This window comes from Ailuropoda melanoleuca, chromosome 15 (assembly GCF_002007445.2).
Source record: "Ailuropoda melanoleuca isolate Jingjing chromosome 15, ASM200744v2, whole genome shotgun sequence".
NCBI classification, from domain to species: domain Eukaryota; kingdom Metazoa; phylum Chordata; class Mammalia; order Carnivora; family Ursidae; genus Ailuropoda; species Ailuropoda melanoleuca.
In genome coordinates this window covers 70,145,843-70,168,622 of record NC_048232.1, presented here as the reverse complement: position 1 = coordinate 70,168,622, position 22,780 = coordinate 70,145,843, and the positions used below count along the sequence as shown (strand labels likewise).

The 22,780-nt window shown below is 37.7% G+C and overlaps 1 protein-coding gene across 1 annotated transcript in view; it reads right to left on the bottom strand.

The window, feature by feature from the left end:
* The window catches only part of LOC100484394 (anoctamin-4), a 336,625-nt gene that overhangs the window by 191,346 nt on the left and 122,499 nt on the right, over nt 1-22,780 (bottom strand). The window contains exons 3-4 of the mRNA XM_034644141.1: nt 13,966-14,070; nt 1,777-1,913 (exon numbers count right to left, since the gene is read on the bottom strand). Coding sequence (XP_034500032.1) covers nt 1,777-1,913; nt 13,966-14,070 — 242 coding nt within the window. The remainder of the gene's footprint in view (nt 1-1,776; nt 1,914-13,965; nt 14,071-22,780) is intronic.

The following is a 22,780-nucleotide window of genomic DNA, read 5'->3' as shown; positions in this document are numbered from 1 at the left end:
CATACATGCTAATATTACTTTCCCATTCCACTAAAAATAGAGTTAGTAACCTACAACTAGGTTGTCATTATAATTTGAAAAATACCATCTTAGGTCCTCAGTTGGATGACAGTTTAAGGTGTTTATTTTATTATGCTTCAAAACTTACATGTAAGTTATAAACATCATTTTGTAGTGATTACACATATAAAAATTAGAGAACAAAATAGTAGGTGTAATTTTCTTCCAGGCTCCCTAGGCTTGTTATAATCATGTACAACACTGAAAGAGACCATCAAGTACAGCCTGGTTAGGCTAGAGCCAATTTTCTCAGGTTGATAGATTTCAAAAATACATCTATGAACCTAGCAAGTGGAAATGGGGGGAGGGGGTTGGCTAATTTTCTGTAGGCCCAGTTTACATCAGTTTTCAAACAGTGGTATATGGGAGGCAAACATGCCAGACCTCCAAGATCATTGCTAGAATGTACATTCTTGCACAAGTGCCATGCATGCCGCCTCATCTAAAAGGGAAAATATCAGCCAGGAGGGATGGAAATATCACGTCCCATGTCTTGGTGCAGACATTCTCAATGGATGACCAATCCTGATTATTTTTTTGGTTTTTGCTTTAAGAGGTACTCAGAAGTCTACCCAAATAAACACTTTCTTAACAATTATTTGCCAAGCAGGGAACTACTCTGTAGATTTAGCACATCAGCATCTGTCTGCAAAAACAAGGTTTCAGCCACGGCATCAGGAGGAGGGTTATTCAAGCCATTAACCCTCCTGAGACCGTTTCCTTATCTGTGAGTTAAGGAGATGAGAGTAGGTGCTCTTTGAGATCCCTTTTGATATCCCTCCTTTATGCCACGTCTTGGCACTCAAGGTAACTGTGTGAAGAAATGACAAGAGAATGAAGTTTTTTTTTTAAAAAAAATACATGGACAGTAGCATATGGTGTTGGTAGAAAGAGGTCTGGGAAGTTTGGCAGAAGTAAGCAATTTTTCCTGTTCAAAGGTGTCATCCTGTCAATGGTTAACTGGCTCTGGAATAATAAAAACAGTAGGAATATGCAAAAATGGCTCTGTATATACCTAATGTATATACAAAGAAGGTATTAAACTCNCTGTTCAAAGGTGTCATCCTGTCAATGGTTAACTGGCTCTGGAATAATAAAAACAGTAGGAATATGCAAAAAATGGCTCTGTATATACCTAATGTATATACAAAGAAGGTATTAAACTTCACCGAAACAAAATCTAAGCAAGAGAAAATGCCCCTAACAAAAGACTTTTCTTCCAAAATGACATATGAACAGATGGATCTATTTACAATTGCAATGAATTTCCAGATAACAGAGGTGGACAGAAACTGGGGGAGGCTTTGGACAACATAATCTACTGAGAGCTGGTCCATTCTGTGTCACTGTTCTATGTGCTGGGGGATTTATACAAGGAAGTCCATGCTCGTAAAGCTTTCTTTCTACTAGTGACGCTCAGAATGCAGATTATCATAAAATGACAGGTGGGTTTAAGAATCTCCCTTTATATAAATGAAATGTCTCTAGGTGTAAGAAGGGAAATACATCATTTAGTGAAAGTTTAAGCATAGGTAGATTCAGGATCCCCGAAATGTGCTAGACCTATGGAGGAAATAAAAAAAATATAAGACGTGCTCCTTGTTTTCTGGAAACCTACAGTTCAACAAGATGATGACTTTAAACAATCCACTAGAATATGCTTCACAGGTGTCCACCTGGATGAAACATTGTATTTTTAAGAAATCATACACTTACCTCTCCCCCTGCTTCCAATCTGCTAGCATCATCTGAAGTACTGGTCAGGTTTCCAGGGTGAAGCAGAGAATCGTCATCTTTGCAAGGACTGTTGACAGCTTCTAATTCATCAAAAAGAATATTGACATCCTTGGCCACTAAAACCAAAATAAATACATTACAAGTGAGGTTAAGAATTTGGGATCTTAAAAGCAATACCAAAATAAAAGACATCTCCCCTTGGCTTCATATTTTTTCATTGTTTCAAAAACAGCTTGAATGATAGGTGTATTATTTCCTAAGAGAAAAGGATGTCAGATGTGAAACATGTTTGATCAAACAGTGTCTTGATTAAGGAAGATCAAGGACAATGTGAAGCAAAGTAAAGTACCTCCATAATATAAATATAACTTGCCTTCCATGACAAGAGGAGGTATTATGTTTGTTTAGTTTTCTTTCACATACTTGTTTAGCATAAAGTAATTTCACTTATGACTTCTAAGAACTCATTCTCTGTGTTGGACATAACCTGTATGGCATGAAAGTGCCATACGACCTGCTAAGTGAACCCATATACGTGCCAACTGCAAGGTTCAGTAAGATCTGTAATTTTACACCTTTGTTACATCCCAAGGTCTAATAAATAAAACCGCATGCAGTAACAAAGCATGCAATTATGTTTTCTGCATTTCTTCTTTCTCTAATCATAAATTGAAATCATGAAGTTACCCATTCAGGGGCCTTCCCAAGAGATTGTTGATGCCAATACATAAAGCACTATATATCAGAGTTGCAAATAAAGACTATCACGTTCAAATGCATAGTGCCTTGCAGTGTATCAGAAATGACAGTTCAGCACTAGTGGCTGAAGATATATAATGCCAGGTGCAGGACCCTTCCTTAGCAACTCAAATGACAGACCAACATTGAATTTCACTTTTTCCTTTGATGCTTTAGAAATCATTAAGTGTTTTTAACCCACCACAAGCTGCTGTGCAGAATAATTTGTAGGCGATATGGTACCACTTATATAGCACATACAAGAGTATTCATCCTTTCATTCAAAAAATTTTTAGAGATGTGCACACTGTGCTGTGCACGGAGTTGAGTGATAGCTATACCCTGATAAATAAAAGTGACGTCTCCCTGCCCTTGTGGGAATAAGTAAACAAAACAAATAGTCGAAGAATTGTAAATTGCATTGAGTGCTATAAGGAAAAGAACATAGTTTGGATATAGAGGGAATAGAGATCATCTACTTAGATGGTGTGACCAGGTTCCAAAGCAATTCATTTAACATCTAGTTTTTCTTCTATAAAATAATATTGGCATGGCAATAAAATTAACATTTACTGCTTACTGTGATAGGCTGAATCATGGCCCCCAAAGGTGATCTAATTCCTAGAACACATGAATATATTACCTTCTATGGTAAAAGGGACTCTGCAGATGTGATTAATTCAAGGATCTTAAAATGGGAGATTATGTTGGATTATATGGGTGGGCCCAATGTAATTACAAGGGAGGCAAGAGGGTCAGAGTCAGAGAGACAGATTGGGAAATGCTATGATGTTGGCTTTGAAAATGGAGGATAGAGCCATGAGTCAAGGAATGAAGGTGTCCTAGAAAGTAGGAAAAGGCAAGAAAGGAGATTCGCCCCTAGGCCTGCAGAAGGAACACAGTCTTGCTGGCACCTCGATGACTTCCGACCTCCAGAACTGAAAGAAAATAAATTTGTGTTAAGTCACTAAGTTTGTGGTAATTTGTGGCAGTAGCAAGAGGAAACTGATACACTTACTACAGGTTTTTAGACTCTGCAGCTCCAAAGAAGAAAACATCATGGTCTTTTCATACAACTAGGATTTAGGAGCACCTCTGCTGTGCCAGGAACTCAAGGAAAGAAACAGTTCGGAAAGAGCACAGTATGTCCAGTGTTGTGGACGATGTCAAGAGGAAAGACAACTTCTCTGACAACCCTACATAAAGAAACTTCCGTCCTCCAATTATTCTCCATCCCCTCTCACTGCTCATTTCGTCACAGCACTTATTGTTTATTCATTTGTTTAGTAGGTGATGGATATTTACCCTATTAGAATATAAGTTCCATAAGAACAGGGACCTTGTCTGTCTTAACTGGTGCACAGAGGTCCTGGCACAGCTCTCAACACATAGTTGTTTAATGACAGAATGATGATCTCAAGGTAGACACAGTCTAATGATGTCTGAGAGCCCCCTCTTCTCCAATATCCTATGGTTCTAGGACCTTGCCTATACATTTTTCCCAACACAATTCTTATTCACAAGCCAGGAGAGCTCTGTAGAGGCCAAGGAGATACTCATTAAATTTTTAAGTACACAGTGCTTAAATTTCAAGTAGGTATTGATTAGATTTGAACAACAGGATAAAAATATTTCTACAAAGTAGATCTGCTTACGATTCTAAACTCCACCACTCACCCATGTGAACTTGTGCTCCCATTTCCTCACTGGTGAGGCAGGTATGAAAACTTCTCTCTCAGGGCGGCTAAGAGGATTCAATGAGATCATAGACATGTTAGTCTGACCCATGGCAAAGCTGGTTTATTGATTTTAGACTCTGGGACCTTACGTCAGTAATTGTGCCTTAGCAACACAAGACAGAAGAGGTGAGGCATTTACAAATTGGAATGGTTGTTATAAGGGGTAGACTGGGGTAAGGTGTGAAATAAGAAGCTAAAGAGGACACAGAGATTCATGTTCAAGTGACTGACTGGCTCACCCTGGCAACAAACTCTTGACTATCCATTCATCCATCCCATGAGAATTGCCCCTTTGCTTTTGCTAATGTAGAAAATTATCAGGTTGGGGCACCTGGGTGGCTCAGTCGTTAAGCGGCTGCCTTTGGCTCAGGGCGTGATCCCAGCGTTCTGGGATCGAGCCCCACGTCAGGCTCCTCCGCTATGAGCCTGCTTCTTCCTCTCCCACTCCCCCTGCTTGTGTTCCCTCTCTCGCTGGCTGTCTCTCTGCCAAATAAATAAATAAAATCTTTAAAAAAAATTATCAGGTCATTCCTGCAAGTATCACCTTCTGCGTTGGTATAATCAGCCCTATAAAGCCCTCTATAGTCTGGGGTTTCCAACTGGGACCCTGTTGTCACCCTGGAGATACATGGCATTGTCTGGAGACATTTTTGATCGTCACGGCTAAGGAGAGGGGGTAGTGCTAAGATTTAGTGGGTGGAGGCCAAGGATACTGCTAAACACCCTACAATGTACAGAATAGCCCCTACATGAGATATCTAGACCAAATGTCAATAGAGTTGAGGTGGAAAAATTCTGTTCTACATTAAAGGCCCAACTCGTTGATCCTAGAGGGACCAGCTCACTTGGAAAAAGGAAGAGAAGTCCTTTGTTTTCCCCACTGCTACCCATCAGTATTACTGTCTGGAAGTTGTTACGGGCTAATGTTACCTGAGTGCTCAAGGGAAATCAGTATGTCGTGCAATCTGATTTTTAGAGAATTAAGGGATATTAAGGCACCATTTTCACCTGCCAGTTTCTCAAGAGCCTTAGCAGGGATTAAAAATGCTGATCTGTCAAAAAATGCTCAGCTGCACACATGGTCAGTAAGAAGACTGAGAACATGTTGACAACTACACAGACAGAAAAAGCATGAGCCCTTTATCAACACTCCACCACTGTTACTGATAGAGCAGCTTTACGAGCTAAGTTTTAGAAACAAGGTACAATATCATTTGAAGCAAACTTATATCATTTCTTTAATGAGAAGAACCCCCAACTTCCAAAGTTAATCAATTTTTAAAAATCTGTTCATTCAATAAGTACTTAGTGGGTGCCTACTTTGGCTGGACCCTGTGCTGGGTTAGATCAAGTACTGGACACAGCAGCCACAGCCCCTCTCCTCACAGACCTCACCATCCAGCCAAGGTGGCAGTGGGGCCTTTATATCCATGGCATGGATGTCACAAAGCTACTCTACATCCAAACAAGGTTACTTGTAACGGATCCCCTCACCTTCCTTATANCTTCCAAAAAAAAAAAAAAAAAAAAAAAAAAGTTTGATAATTATCTGCCTAGTAGAATTCTGCTGTTAGGTCCATTAAATAAGAAAGAGCCAAATATTCTGAAGAGTCAGTTAAGAATGACAAGAGGTGGGGGATACCTGGGTGGCTCAGTCGGTTAAGCGTCCAACTCTTGGTTTTGGCTCAGGTCATGATCTCAGGGTCGTGAGATCGAGCTCCTCATTGAGCTCCCAAGCCAAGCTCCTCACCCAGCAAAGACTCTGCTTGAGATTCTTTCCCTCTCCCTATGTCCCTCCCCCGACTCTCTATCAAATAAATAAATAAAAGCTCAAAAAAAAAGAATGACGAGAAGAGAAGATGCAAAAATTCCATGTAACCCAAGGAACAGACCTGCATTGCATCAAAGGGCTTTGTGAACAGAATTGGAAAACTTGAGTCACAATAGGTAGATACCATACATTTGGAAAGCGAGAGAGGCTCAAATGATTCTCCTCCACAAAAAGCAGGCACTCAGCCGAAGAAGACCAGAGAACAGAGCAAAGTTTCACATAAAACAGCTACATAGGAGTCAAGAACCTCAAATTGCCTGGGAGACCAAAGACCTGCTAGAGTCTGAGTAAATCATCAAACTCAGCACAGGAAAGAGATTTCTGTAGGCTGACTTGCTACATTATTCCAGAAGATAGACAGAGCACAGAAGTCAGCAGGCCAGGAGGCAGGGAGATCCTGACATTCTTTATGTGATGGGAAGGCAAGTTTACTGCAATAGCACTGAATCTACTCATTAAATATTTGTAATTATTTAAATTATTCAGTGAAAATCACTTGGATTATTAGCCATTATTCATTCTCTAAGGAAAGAAGGCCACAGATACATTTCTCAGATAAATAAGCAAACAAGTTAATTATCTTCTGCCATTTAGGTTAGGTGCTAGAGGTATGAAAATGAACAAGACATGAATGGATGAAATCACATCAATGCTGTAAAGGCAGGGAAAACAAACAGTAACTGTGTCTTTTAGAATGTAAGAAATAAATGCTAAAAAAAAATCAAAGAGCTCGACTCACTGCTCTTTTAACTTTCCTATTTCTCAAATGCAGTAGAAAAACCCCACACTGGCATTAACTGCACAGAAGTACTTTAATCTCAGTATTTCCTGATGCAGAGAAAACCAAGTGAAATTATAGGTCACTGAAGACAACATGAGAGGACCGTGTAGTGTAATCCAGGTGTCTGTATTTGTCCTCCAGAGTGTCAGCCCATTTTACTATTTTTGTCCCGAGCTCCAAATTATTACTTACATCTGATATTTAGAATTCTGAAGATGTTGCATATTGACCTCAAAGCCTCATTAGAAAACACCAAAAAAGGACACCTTGTAGAATAATTTAGAATGCAAAAAGAAAAAAAGAAAGAGAAAAGAAAAGCTTGTTTACATCCTAATTTGTACATTTTGCAGGATGCTCTATAACAAGTTCATCTTTACATCTAGCCCTAGGGTCTCTTCCAGGTGAAGGCCCCAGGCAGCTCTGAAACTGACACAAGGACTAGCAAATAGGAGGCACTCCGGGCCCATTTTTAAGTAAATTAAAAAAAACAAGTTGTAAGTTTCTATCAATTTGGTTTTTCATTCTAGTTATCTCTTAGTGGGGTTGCTTCAAAGTATCTGTTTCTCTCTCAGACCCAGAGACTGAGGATGAAGACGTGGGAAGGGAGACGGAAGCAAGGGCACTACAGTGTTGAGAGCTGACCGTATTAAAGATTTTCAGGCCTGTTTTCCCTTTTTGTCCTCAAAATACCTTAGAAGGGCATTATGCGAAAGAAAGGTTCAGAGACGCTAAGTAAGGCCACACAGCTAGCAAGTGACAGAGAGGAACTCTAACCCAGTTCTGACCCTCATATCCATGCTGTTTCTAGCCAGTTTCTTGTTTCTGTGGAAAGCACCCCACTGTTAAATCATGTTTGGCTTGGGTGCCTCAGTCGGTTAAGTGTCCAACTCTCGGTTTCAGCTCAGGTCACGGTCTTGGGGTCCTGGGATTGAGCCCTGCATCAGGTTCCCAGCTCAGTGGATCTGCATCCCCTCTCTTTCCCTCTGTCCTTCTGTCCCTCCCCACCTCCCTCCCCACTCATGCATGTGGTCACGTGTGAGAGTGCACGCTCTAATAAATAGATAAATCTAAAAAAAATCACGTTTGGCTTTCAAGCACAGGAAGTCCTTTAACCGCCACCCAGCTATCTTGTCACAGTTTTAATATTTATCTGAATAAAGCTAGACTTTACATCTGTCGCTGGACAGGTCTGACACTTTTTTAAATTTAACAAATAGATCCAATTAAAGGTCTTTAAAAATTCAGAGAAACACACAGACTCAGCATAGCTTTGAGCACCTTAGGGTGGGATTTAGACCAAACACTATGTAAGATGTATATATCAGCGGGGTGCCTGGGTGGCACAGCGGTTAAGCGTCTGCCTTCAGCTCAGGGCTTGATCCCGGCGTTATGGGATCGAGCCCCACATCAGGCTCCTCCACTATGAGCCTGCTTCTTCCTCTCCCACTCCCCCTGCTTGTGTTCCCTCTCTCACTGGCTGTCTCTATTTCTGTCGAATAAATAAATAAAAAAATCTTTAAAAAAAAAAAAAAGACGTATATATCAGCAAGCCTAGAACTCTGCTCAATACATTTCACGTGAATCTTACAACATCCCTAAGGCAGAGACTGTTTGGTTTACCACTGAGAGGAAAAAAGGGCCTAAATTGGAAAACTCGAAATAAATAAATTGGAAAAGACATAAATCCTCCCTTAGCTAGTTTTATTCCTTTCCAAATGTCAGGGGCTTTCAAAGTATGTTCCCTGGAACCCCAGGATCCTTTTGGAGGAGCTTCAGGAGCAATGGAAGGGACAAAGAGGAAACCGAGTGAGAAAAGCACTACACCCATTACCCCCAGCTACCCCAAACAACTCAGTTACCTTTTTTATGTATTGAGATTATATGCGAAAATATATTTGAAGAAGAAACAATCGATTCTACTGCTTTAAAAAGTTTGGAAATCTCTGCTAGAGTGTTATAGCAACAATTAAATGGTTGTGCTAACATCTCCCCAAAGAAAACCTGAAGAAAGCAAGCTAGGGTTCTAATTGTGATAGATATGAGAGAAGGTACTTTTTTTCTGCCATGGGAAGTTTACTTGAAATACTTTAAGATTCAAATATATCTCTGCAAAGAAAAAAGTCATAATTTTTAAAAAAGTGTGCTCATTAAAAAAATTTCATTGGCATTTCCTGGCTCAGTAATGATACGGTTTATACAACAGAGCATAGACCACAGCATGGGGCATCCACAAGACACTCTGCAATGGGACAAAGATCATTAACTTGTTCCTGGGACAGCATGTTTCTTATGAAGAGCTTCTCTTGCTACTAACTTCATTCTAAAGAAAAGGACAGACACCTTGATTATTTCTATAACAAGGCAGATAATAACGGTGCCTCTTAACAACCTGAAAATGATACCTAGAGAAGAACCAAGTACCTAATTCAAGCTTTGCTCAATAGCCTTGGTTATCCTTTCACAACGTGAAATGCAGTCAATGATGTCCTGCATTAAAGATCCTCAGTCTCCTGACCATAACTTCCTCTTCTCTGGAAAGAGCGTGAGCTGTGGATTCAGACAAGCCTAGGTTCAAATGCTAGTCCTCGTACCTACTAGCTATTAGACTGGGCATTTAACTTTTTCAAGCTTTAGTGTCTTTGTGCTATCAGTGCAGATAATACAATGTCCCACACACAATTGAGAGGAATGAAGACAAGGTAGCGGCCAATACTAATGCAGCACTTGTCATGTGCCTAGCACCACACTAAGGGCTTTATATAGATTTACTAGAACTATCTCCCTTTATCAGATGTGGAAATTAAAGCAAATAGAATTTAAGACTAAAAAGAGTAATATGGGTAAAAAGGTCAACCACAGAGTTGCCAGGCAAGATTATGTGTTCCATAGATGTCAGCATCACCCTCTTCCCATCCTCCCCTTTGAAAGAGCATGACCATATGGATTAAAAATAAAACTGGAAATCAGGTCTCAAGAAATTGGATTCAAAATGACTCACTGGATGTCACTGAGAAATGACTCAGTCTCTGCGGGCACAGAAGCACAGAGCACCACCAGTGCAGGAACAGCACTGTGATTACGTAGACACACGTGCAAGCACAGAGAGTCTGACTACAGGAAAACAACGATCCTTCCAACCTCCAAGTCCTCATTTCAAACTCTTTGCTTTTTGTTCACTTTCCTTCTTTAGAACCTAATGGATTATAACACAATAATGTGCCATGGTTTGAATGCCACTCGAGTCCCCACGGTCTGTATCTGTATATACTAGGAATCAAGAAAAGAAAAACTAAGGACAAAGCAGGAAGGGTAAGCAACAAAGAGTGGGGCAGGGTAGAGCAAGGATTCCTAGAAAAGATGGGGCACTGGTAATAATTTAAAGCAAGAATTAAAAGGTTCAGTATAACCTTTGATAGCTTTCTTAAAGGTTTGCTAATATAATAAATTTATATACACATACACACGGCTTCATGGACTACAAGAGCTTTAAAACGTGATCCTCAATCTAATTTCAGAATGAAATATTTCTAAATGTCTACTTCTCAAAAATGTCCATATTTCAAAAATCTTGCAATTTGATTGCAAAAATTGCAATCCATAAGTAAGAATTGCCTCCACGACCTTGTCATCATTACATCAAGTTAAATCTATCTCTAAGTCCCCACCCCAACTGGCCTGATAGACAATTTAATTTCAGTCATTGCTGACATTCCCAGTCCTCTACCCCACATATGTAGGACTGTAAAAGGTTTTGACAGAGGTTTTGCAAACAGCAGAATGTTTAGAGAGCACTCAGGTCTCCAAGCCACACTGCTTCTGTTGAGCCACCCACATTGCAAGTTTAGAGTAGAATTCATTCACTCACTCATTCATTAACAAAATTTGTTGAGCAGCTACTATACTCTGTACTCTGCTTAAGGTACTAGAGATGCAACAAAGAAACATGAGGATGACACTGCCACCTTCTCAGAACCCCCAAAATTCCCTGAAACGTGGAAGACCTGCTCCTTCCTCAGGCTGGAGAAGCTTAGCTAAGGCTGGCAGTTCAGGTGGTTCAAGCACAGGCTCCTGGCACACAACCCAGCCAATCCCTCCCTTTCTCCTCACACATGGGAAGCCATGCTACCACTGCAGGACAATCTAAGGGAGCTGACAGGAAATTCCTTTTCTCCCTCTGTCTCTGTGTGTGGGTATCTCTGTGTCTGTCCCTTTTTACCAAGCACTAGCCACTCAGAAGCCCAGACTTTCAGAAAACAAAAGCCAGGGACTTCAGATAACACAGAACTCTGCTGAAACACAGGAGCTCAGGAGACCTAGCTACCATCTGGGGATGGGGAACAATGGGTTAGAATAGAGAGAGGGGAAAATTACATCAAGGAAAACACAGATACACACACCCTTACATTATACTTCCACATAGAAATGTTTGTCTCCTAGAAAGCAATCAAGTTGTTTTCAATCTGAACAATAAAACAAATGTGATCTGTTTTTCAATTTCTCTTGAACTGAACTGTGCACCAAAATGTTCACCACTGCTTTAAGATACTATGCATAACACAGTGCCTGGCAGATGACAGGTGAGATGGTGAGATGGGTGAATGGATAAAATAACTTTTTTTCTTTATAAGCCACATCTGTTAGGGGGGAGATTGAGAAACAACTTTTAGATGGCTAGCCACTCTAAGACATCTTCTTTTGAACAGATGAAGCCATTGTTAGGACATAAGCACTATAGGCAAAAAATGTAAATGTAATTTACCATGTAGAAGCATGGGGAAGAATTCTTGCATCAAGACATAACAAAATAAGAATAATTTTATAAAAAATATGGAGTTCAATTTTCCTAATCATGTTTCTTTAACCTTTTATTTATCAGAACAAGGGCTAGCATATGACTAAATATTGACTATCAAATATTTACCATATACCCTTGGGGAAATATACTCAGTTTTTTCACCTTTAAAATCGAGAAAACACATCTACTATTTCTTGTAGGGTTGTTTTAAGAAAAGATATAGTATGGGAAGAGCACTTACTATAATGGCTGGCCTAGCTTAGACACTCAAAAAATTTGTCAAATTTTCTCTGTCTCCTAGCTTAATCTTAAAGGTCAAACATACATGTCCACAAAATTCCAAGAAAATAATGAAATCTTTCCATCATCTTAACAAAAATGTTTGTAGGAGAGAAGGAATTTTTCTGATGTCCAAATCCTATTTTTACATTGTTTTAAGTCGTTCTCTCGAAACTTCCTACAAATAACAATCTAAGATACAGCCCCTTGAAGAACCAAACTATGTATTTTCATACTTAGAAATTTCAACTAACCTGTGAAATATCTGAGTCACATTTAGAATCTACGGTGAAACCGAAGGCAGATAAATGGCCCAAATCTTTCCTACCAGAAATGACCAGGTAGACAGCTTCCTAAACCTACTTAGCCTAAAGCTTTTTTTTTTTTAACAAGAAAACAGATTAGTTCCAAAAGATTACAAAATTCTTGAACTTATAAAGAGTTGACTTGCTTATTAAGGTGAAATAACATTTCCTTTTTCTTATTTTTAAACTTAAATATTAACTATTCAAACATACACTTCTACTTGTTCACAAAGAGCCACCATTCTAAACAAGTTATCGTATACAAATGTTTCTTTAGTAAGATATGCTAACAAAAATTACTGTAAAAATAGTCTCATAAACATTTAATTCATTTTGATATAAGTTTATGCAGCCCTAAAAAATTTTTAAGTTCATCTCCTGTACTTGCATAGAAGCCAACTTTTATCACTTATTAAACATTTTTTAAAAATCCTTTCAGCACTATATAATCTATCATCTTTCAAATCAGATGACATAATTACAGAATTTTATAACTTTCCATGACAAAATTATTTTCTCTCCAGTGTCTATTAATTGGTTTTTTAATCTCCGGGGGAAATTTTTTCTCTTTTATTCATTAACCTAATATGAAAGGATTGCCCAAGCAGAACAAATAGATGGTCCTTTTGTCTTTTTCATTAAAAATATTTCTCTTAGAACCAGCCTCATCTTCAATTTCAGGATCCTTCCCCTTGATGTGTTTAAACCCCATACTGGGCACATTCAGAAAGGAATTAAATGAGGGGTAGGAGACCCTCCATTCCAGCTGGTCTCCAATCTTGATCATATTACCTCAGCACCTAACTTCTCCTTCCTTCAGTTGTCCTACCTATAAAGTGAAAGTATTAATTATCTCAGAAGTCAGGAGGGCAGTATGATGACAAAAGGGGATAACTGCTATGAAAATGCTTAAAATTGCTCATTAAAAATTTAGTATAGAAATGCAGTGTCACAAAACTAAAAGTAGCAAAAAATTACAGTGGTTCTTCCCGCAGTGGTCTTCAGATCTAACCCCTTCAAGTGCAACACTGTAGAATACTGCCTGATCTAGTATTAGAGCTCTGATAATGAAACATGAATGTTAATGACTTAGTCTATGACACCACATCCTCCATCCTCTATGCTAAACCTACAACTTGAGTAAATGTATTGATTAAGATCAAATTCTTAGTAAAAACTATTAGTAATGTAAGAAGAATAGAGATTAATCAAAATGCTTAGAAGAGTGGGGTCACTTCTCAAGTCACAGCCCATCATCAGTGACTTGAGATACCCATTTTGGAGAATAAATTCATGATTTCAGGTTACTACATCAACATTTACTTCTTACTACTCGTACATCTGAGCAAAGGGATAGTATTCTAGTAATAGTGTTCTCAAAAATTTATTTAATTATGATTAAATCAAAGAATCTAAAAAATCACAGTACCTGGTGATCTACTAAATATTATATTAAATACAGAACTCCAGTTCTTCCATCAGGCTTTTTCAAGGACCCCAATACTGCGTGGCTCAGTTTCACAAATTAAACCTGCATTTCACTAACCATCTCTTCTGGTCTCAAAATTATCTTACACAGTATCTCCTTTAAGACATTTTTTTTTAAACTTGGCATCTAAGGTTTCTAGTTTTATTATACCTCCCAAGTATTAGAATAGTTTCTCCTTCCATGGTCAAATTAAAATTTGAGGGAAACTTACTTTCTTGTATTGCATTAAGAATCTCTGAAAAGTCCACATCACTCTTTGGGCCGTCAGGTAGTATTTGCATATCCAGCTGGTAGCCTTGCAAATCCACACCTCCTTCTAGAGAAATGAAAGATATTCATGGAGTTTGCACCGGTTATCAGAGAGCCCAGCATTAGGGTCCCAAGGAGAAGCAATGTTAAAATCTAAAATGAACAGCCAGCTGATTTGCCAATGATCCTCTTGGAAAAAGGACTTTAAAAAAAATGAGAAATATTACCAGCCATTTGCTCCTTATGGGACCAAAAAGGTTCAATTGTACTTCCAATGTAAAAAATAAGGCAATTACTTTATTAAAATACCACACACTTCATAGTATTTACTGATGACTTCCTGGGTGAAGAATAAAACATGCTAGCCTCCACCCAACGACATTTAAAATTATTTTCAGTTCACATGGATAAAAAGTGGCATTCATCGTCTCTAAAATTATAGTAATTCATTCTTAGAAAAGGATTTAATATTCTTTATATCGCAGGAAAATAGACATTTTTCTCCTCACAGTTGGACTTCCCTGCTACATCATCTATTTTTCAATTACATCAGAATGCTTTTATTTTTGCTATGAAGTAATTAAACCTGTTGTACTAGATTTGTCTCACGTATTTTTGGTGTGCTCTGAAGATGAGGGTTTTCTTTTTCATGCTGTTCCACACACCTATAGAACATTTAAGGACATCAAAGGAACCAAGATATTAAAAAGCAGCTTTATCACTAACAATAATAAACCTTTAAATGCTTCTTAAAATAATCATCTCCAATTCTGAGGACTTTAGAAGAGCTAAAAAGCCAGTGCTAAAATAAAAAGATAGCCTGATGAATAGAGTGGGGCATGCTGTAGCTTCCAATATTTTTGTAGAATTATTCTTAGCCTTGAATAAATTTCAGTTATATCGCTAAAACTCAAAAGAATATGACACAGTCACTACTGTATAAGGACGCTCATTCTAGGGGGGACCTGAACACAAGTAACTTAATATAAAAGAAGGTGAGCTTTAGAAGGGCAGGAACTTTTACCTGCATGCTGTCACCTAGTACATAGAACAGTGCCTAGGCCCTCAACAAATGTAGGCTGAATGAATGACTAAGGGTATGTGATAATTATGAAAGAAAGCCCGTAGAGCTATAAGGAAAGCTATAAGCCCAGATTCTGGAGTCCCGAAAACCAGCATTCAAATTCTTATTAGGAAACACTGAATCTCTCTAAATCTTGGTTTTCTCATCTATAAAATCAGGGTGGTAATAACAGTCTCACAGAACAACCACGAAGACTAAAGGAGATAATGCATGAAAAGCTCTTAGCTGTCAAATAGTACTCCGTAAATGGAAACCGTTACTATTACCATCATAATAATGTATTAAAGGAACATTGACATTTATACAGAAACTTGCTACTGAATAATGAGAAGGAAGCCACAAGTCTGTTCTTTGGGACACCAGCATGCATGTCAGTGACTGTCAAGCATCGTCAAGCACTGCAGACACCGTGAACTTCTCAAATGCATGCATGTGGTTGCCTCACTGAAGTTAACAGTTGAGACTAAGCTTCTCAACAGGAATTAAAATGGATTATTTGGTTTTCCCACGGCCAGCTACTGTGCATAAGTAGGGACAAGTTCTGTTGCTTTTCAACCTCTGCTAAGGCTAGCTGCCACTGTTCTGCTCAAAAACCAAAGGCTTCATAATAACGATGACAAAAAATAAATAAGAATATTCAATACCGCCTATAGGCTGGCTCTGGGCTATGTACTTCATCATCTCATTTAGCCTTTACCTTTGAGAAGAAGGTGCAGTGGGAAGGAATAATTTGCCCAGTTACACAGCTACTAAGTTGTCAAGATGCAACTCCAACCCATGCTCCTACCAGTCTTAAAAACCCCCCATATATCAAAGCTGTCACAAATACAGGCTGTTAGAAATAAGGGAAAAGGATTTACCAATAGTCCCATGTTCTAGTGGTTCAGACATGACAAATGCCACTATATAACCTAAAAAGCAAATGACTTGATAAATAGGCTAATAAACAGAAGCCCAACTTATTTACCTTGTTTGTCTTAGGAGCTCATAAATTCATGTAGAAGTAATTTTGACTAATAAATTACAATTTCTAATAACCAAAATTCCATAAATTTTTAGTAATTGTTTTTAAGATTATTTATTTTTATTTATATATTTTATATTTATTTATTTTCTTTCATTTATCTGAGAGAGAGAGAGAGAGAGAACAAGGGCGGGAGGAGCAGAGGGAGAGGGACAAGCAGACTCCCTGCTGAGCCCACGTTGAGCTCAATCCCAAGACCCAGAGATCATGACATGAGCCGAAGGCAGACACTTAATGGACTGAGCCACCCAGATGCCCTAGTAATTATTTTTGTTAGAGAACAGTATAGGAGTGTAGGAAGTCACAAAAGAGGCAACATAAAGGAGGCATTCAGGTTGTTAAAGTCTGTCTTTAGAGAATATTTAATGCTTAAGATATCAAGAAAATATGAGGAAAATGGATACAAGGATAGAGATAAATAGATTAGTCTCAAGTATATTTTTAAAAAGTACCCTTTTATATGACTAGAAAAAAAGGCAGGAAGAAAATAGTCCAAATGGGTACACAGTTATCCCTCACCTCTAAAATTATGGGTATATTTTGTTTTATTCTTTATCTTGTCTATGTTTTTTTTTTACAATAAACAAAATATTTTTATAATTTTAAAGTCATTAAATTCAGATTGTGGTAGTGGAGAATATTAAATACTGAGAGTTCAGATTCAAGACTTAAAGACTACAGATGTTAAGCCAGTAAGAGATTAATCTAACATAAAATTTTCTGGATTAATACAATTCTTTTTTTTTTTTTAAAGATTTTATTTATTTATTTATTTGACAGAGATAGAGACAGCCAGCGAGAGAGGGAACACAAACAGGGGGAGTGGGAGAGGAAGAAGCAGGCTCACAGCAGAGGAGCCTGATGTGGGGCTTGATCCCATAACGCCAGGATCACGCCCTGAGCCGAAGGCAGATGCTTAACCGCTGTGCCACCCAGGCGCCCCTGGATTAATACAATTCTTAAAATATATAATTTAAAGAGCTCCAAATTGCAGGATGCAACATTCTCTTCATAGTAAACTGTAAGATCACATTTAAAATTTCTAAAATAAAGGTGTTTTCCTTCCTCTGCTCTGGAAGAAATATAAAACACACTTTAAAGTGTAATATAATGGTCTGAAACTTCTGGCAGGAAATCATTCATTAAAGTCCAACATGACAAAGTAGGGGATGCTATAAAACAAGGACTTTTGTAAACTTTCCTAAATAGAAAGTGATCACTTGTGCAACGACATTTTCAAATGAATCCTTCAAGGTGACAAGCTTTACCTTTACCACATACTGCCCAGTGAACAAGACGAAATACTTCAATACAAAAGTTCTATGTCCTACTTTGAACTTCTGATATTTATTTATTGTTAGTCCTATAGTTTTGATGTGATCTCTAAAAAGTTGAGAATCAAAGCTCTTTCTACAGTCACCGATGCCTCTGACTTTGAGTCAAAACACAAAGCTCCTTTTCAGAGGCAAGATGGTGAAAATGTCATGGTTTCAAACTGATGAAGTTTTAAAATAAAATATAACCCCCACTGAGCCTCAGTAATTGACATGCAACCAAATGTAATCCCAAGGAAACTAAACCAATAAGTTACATTGAAGAGGGAAACTTTAAAAAAGATTCCTGAAGATGTGGAGAACAAAATGAACCATTTTAAAAATCAAAAATAGCCACAAAATTCATGTGATCTTCAAATCTGTCTTGAGCTTTTCTCATACTTGATTGAGTGATTATACTCAAATCTTAATTGTGATTCTGTTGTGTGAGAGTAAAGTTGAAAGTAGCTTCAATAAAAAAGAGCCTTGATTACAGTGCTTACATTTAATAAAAGATCTTCAGCTGAGCAAACAATATAATAAAAATTCATTTTAGGTTTGTAACTAGTTTAGACAGATTTAGCTAAATGCTTATATACAAAAGGAATCAAAAAAACAAGCTCGAAATAGGAGTCTCAATTAGCACACATGTCAATGCCTCTCCCATTCCATTTCTGTCTATAGAAATCCCTTTCTACTTTTTTTTTTTTAAAGATTTTATTTATTTATTCGACAGAGATAGAGACAGCCAGCGAGAGAGGGAACACAAGCAGGGGGAGTGGGAGAGGAAGAAGCAGGCTCATAGCAGAAGAGCCTGATGTGGGGCTCGATCCCATAACGCCGGGATCATGCCCTGAGCCGAAGGCAGACGCTTAACTGCTGTGCCACCAGGCGCCCCACCCTTTCTACTTTTAAGCACCATTCTAAATGCTCCACTTCAGGAAGCATTTCTTGACCCTAACAAGCAAACACCATTTTCTACCATTTCTATTTTGAACTTCTATAGCAACCTATATTTTATCTTTTCTATGGTACATGCTTTCCATCAACAATAAGGTAGGTAAAGTATCTAGCACAGTGTGGAGTAGACACAGACAACACATGAGCTCCTATTTCGCCCCATCTAGATTTTCTTCTTCATCTCTAGACCCTCAACTAGACTATAACATGATGGGGGCCTGGGACCAAACTGCATCTACCTTTTCATCTCCTACAGAACCTAGATCAAGGCCTTGAACATATTAATTGCTCGATTAAAGCTCTTATACTGCAATTTCATATTACTAGTAACAGTGGATACAGACTTGAGAAAACATCCCAGTTTTCTTTCATCGTCCATAATTTTAAGGCATCTTGATAGGTTATCTATAGACAACTATGAAAGACATGTTCTAGATCATATATTTACTTTTTTTGTGAACTCTTCTCAAATCTTGTCAAATAATAAAGAAAATGCTGAGGTACCAACATCTTAAAGCTTATAATGAAAGCTAACAGTTGCCAGCCTTATCCCTTTCTCAACCCCAAACCTATTACTTAGCACAAATACTCTCAAGAGTTTGTTTTTACTTCTTTTGGCTATTTCCATGTGGGCGTTCCATTGTTTCTTGATCAATTTTATATATTACTTAATATTTCCTGCTATGATACAAGACAGTATACGTTATATGACTTTCACTTCCTTTTGCCCTCCACCCAGCCATCTGATCACTATTCTTAGTTATTCTGTTATATTGCCTTAGTTTAATAACTTGAAATGACTTAAAATTCAGTTTCTTGTTCAAATGTAAATAGATATTATATTTACAAATTAACACAAAGTGTTATAAAAAAGCAGATTCTGACACTACATTGACCTGGATTTGATTTCCATTTTTATGCGACCCTGAGCCATTAAATAATGAGCCTCATTTTTTCATTTATAAAATGGAAAGGATTAAATTTTTGAGAGGCTCCATTAAAAATTATGGACAATTGCTTACATACATGCAAATATGGCTCACAGTGTTAGATCAAGTGATCAAATCTCTATGTCTCATCTGTCTAATTTTATAATGACATATTCCATCTCTGAAATATAAAGGCCAATTCCAAGTTTAGGGTCTAGACTAAATAAAAACAATGCATTAAAAAAGAAACTTTGTAATTGGACTTGGAATAGCTGTTTCATGTTGAAACAGAAAGAGAAATGTGACAAGTTAAATTTTACTTTCACCACGCAACACAAAAGATGGGGAACTCCGTAAAGCAGGCTAAAGGGGACAATGGTATTTTCTTTGATTTCCTCATAATGAATGATGCTTGATCTGGGCATCTGTTACATTCTATTTATACTCTGCAAATAAAAATTGGTAGTTCCTGTCCTGAGAGATATTTTTAATACAAATTGTCAAATGCAACATTTTTACAAAATAGCAAACAGTGATATATCAAAACTTGATATAAATATCTAAAATAAATCCTCACATGTAACATTTTTGGACTAAAAAGGCTGCAAAAAATACCATTTTTGTAATTGAGAGTTTGTTTTCAATTCCCCATAGTGAATTCAGTGTTTCTATGACAGTGTTAAGATGAATATGGTATTTAAGAAGAGGGAGAGGTATGTTCTGTCTTCTTTACAAACTTTCCCTACATCAGACTGTGTTCAAGATATATTTTTTAAGAAGGAAGAAAATAAATCTAGCTCTTCTAAAGGATTTGAAATTGGAAACCCTAGATTCACATGTGGGATATTCCACTGGTTCTAGAAAAACTTTCCACCTCTGTGTCTTAACTTTATAGTGCTTACTAAATTCTATTTAGCATGCTATAAGCTAAAGACGCCTCACAAGAGAGGATGCTTCATAAGTGCTATTGTAAAAAGACCCACGAATCACTCTTTCATATTAGTGTTGTGTAACTATAAATCTAGTGATATTGCAAGATCATTCTCTTACAAAAGAAAGCTGAACATTGTATTAGAAGGAATACACAGACTGATTCACCCACACCAGTCACTGTAGAAACTAATGATGTTCTTTCAAATGATTAACACTGAGTGGTTCTAAGGACTCAATTCTGGACTGGATCCTGACTGGAGAACCACATTTGGCTAATAGAGGGTAGATGTTTTTCAGGTCTAAAATGGAAAGAATAATTCTAGTACTTGAGCCAGTAATGGCTGACTTTCAACAAAATTGTTTCTATGTTTTTCAGGATTGGCGAAACAGTAACCTCCTAACTTATAAGGCATCCTTGCACTAGGAGTTCCAAAGACGGCTTGGAAATCAGAGCTGCGAAGCTCCGAAGGACAGGAAGGATCTGAGTCCTGTAGGCAGTTCTCCATGGGGGGGCGTGGGGGTGTCTTCCAATCTCCTGCTGAGTTCCGTTGCTCTGATAATACACATTCTTACACAGGAAGGGATGAAAAAAACTCAGGATTAGGAGCCATTGCACGATAAAAACTATGAGACCTTCAGCATTACTATAATGTTGCTTATTCCCTTAACTTGCATGATAAATCTACAGAAGAGCTTGAGATGAATGTATGAGAGTATGGCCTTGCAAGACAACAAGACTCGTGAGTGCTAAGGTTCTGTCCATTTTGTACATGACCTTCATCTCTGAGGAAATTAAGCATAGTAGAAGTTCACTACTAACTATCTACCACAATTAAGGGCTTAGGTTGGGGTTAGGTCACTAGTTACAATTGTATGGTCTTGAGTTAAATTTTTATTTAAATCTGTCCAAGCTTCTTAAATATAAAATTTTTGAAATAACCTTGGGCAGAAGATAGAGTTTTAGGTTCCACAAAACACAATCCTTGTTCCAGAAATTAGTCATTTGGTTTTCCTTGTGGCTGCCTTTTCTACAGCTTTTCTTCGTTCATGTTGTGTGTTCAAATGGTTGTGAAAGATTCTTCAGAAAATTCTCTCTACATGCATCATATAAGTCAAAATATGTGCATATGTCCCTCAGCAAAGGGAAAAGAAAATGCAAATATCTAAGGGAAGAATTTGGCACATATTTTTAGAAAACACAATTTTGTTACTCAGCAAATGAGAGCAGGAACACAAATACCAATGCCCAAAATAGCTTGTTTTCCTAAGCACCCCATATTTACTAAACTCACATCACACATCCAAAAAAAACCCAAAAAAACAAAAACAAAAAAACACTTAAAGAGGAAGAGATTCAAGTGAAGGATGATTAGTGTCTGACTGTTCTGAAAGACACAACATTCACCTTCAACACATGAGAAATGAAACAGAAGTCCGAAATAATTCCTATAGTTTTTCTACCACATAATTTCAAAGCCATGTGGAAGATCTTAGCTTCCAGTCACACAAAAATCCACTTCACAAATAAAACACACATTTAATTTCACCCAGCTTCAGATCTACCCAGGAAGAGTAGCCAGGTTCTTTAGGTTCAGTAAAGAAGCTTCAGCCACAATTCTCAGTATTTGTTTCCAGATAACGTGATGAGAAAAACACCAAAATTTCACACTCAACTAATTCTCGTCTTCAAGAGGAAAAAAAAAATGGCACAGCTGAAAAACAAAAACAAAACAACAACAAACAACACTTGTAAGAATTTAAAGACATAGGTTTTAGTTATGGAGCACCAATTACTAATTTTATACTTTTGGGCAAGCAATTTCATTTCCTGAACCATAGTAAAATAGGAATAATTCCACCTCATGGACTGCTGGAAGAACTAAGTGAGATGTCGGAGAAATATTTGTGAAAGCCCTTTGGAAACAATGAAGCATCATTTAACGTGAGGTGGTTGTATTGTGATCATTACTGTTATAAAGAATAGCCATCCATTTGCTTTTTCCTTACTTTTTCCCTAAAGAATGAGTTGAATCTCCACTCTCATTTTGGCAGAATTAGAGATAAATCAGCCCTCATTTGGCTTTTTAAAAATCTCTCCTTAGTTGCTCCTTGTCTCTCCCTGTCCTTTTCCTCACAGCTCCTGGTTGGGGTTAGGTCACAAGAGAATATGAAAGGCACTTGCCGAGTTCAGTCTATTCCCTAATTTGAGATCAGACCTTGACATGAGGGCCAGAAAGTAATAGCTAAAACTCAGGGAAATGGGAATGTGTTCTATAATACCGGAACCAGAAAGAGGAAGGACAGAAAAATTAAGGCCTAACGCAGAATACAACAAAAAAAGAAGCCACAATGGATCATCACTTTCCAATGGAATCCTACCAGTCCCTTCTTTAGTATGGTCTTCTCATGCTAAGGTTTGAACTATTATAGGGCGTGTAATTTAAATTTTCCAAGGCTTTGTTATACTGATTTGCTAGAAATATATTGCCACCACATCATTTGAAGAAGAAGGTAACATTGGCACATTGAATGAG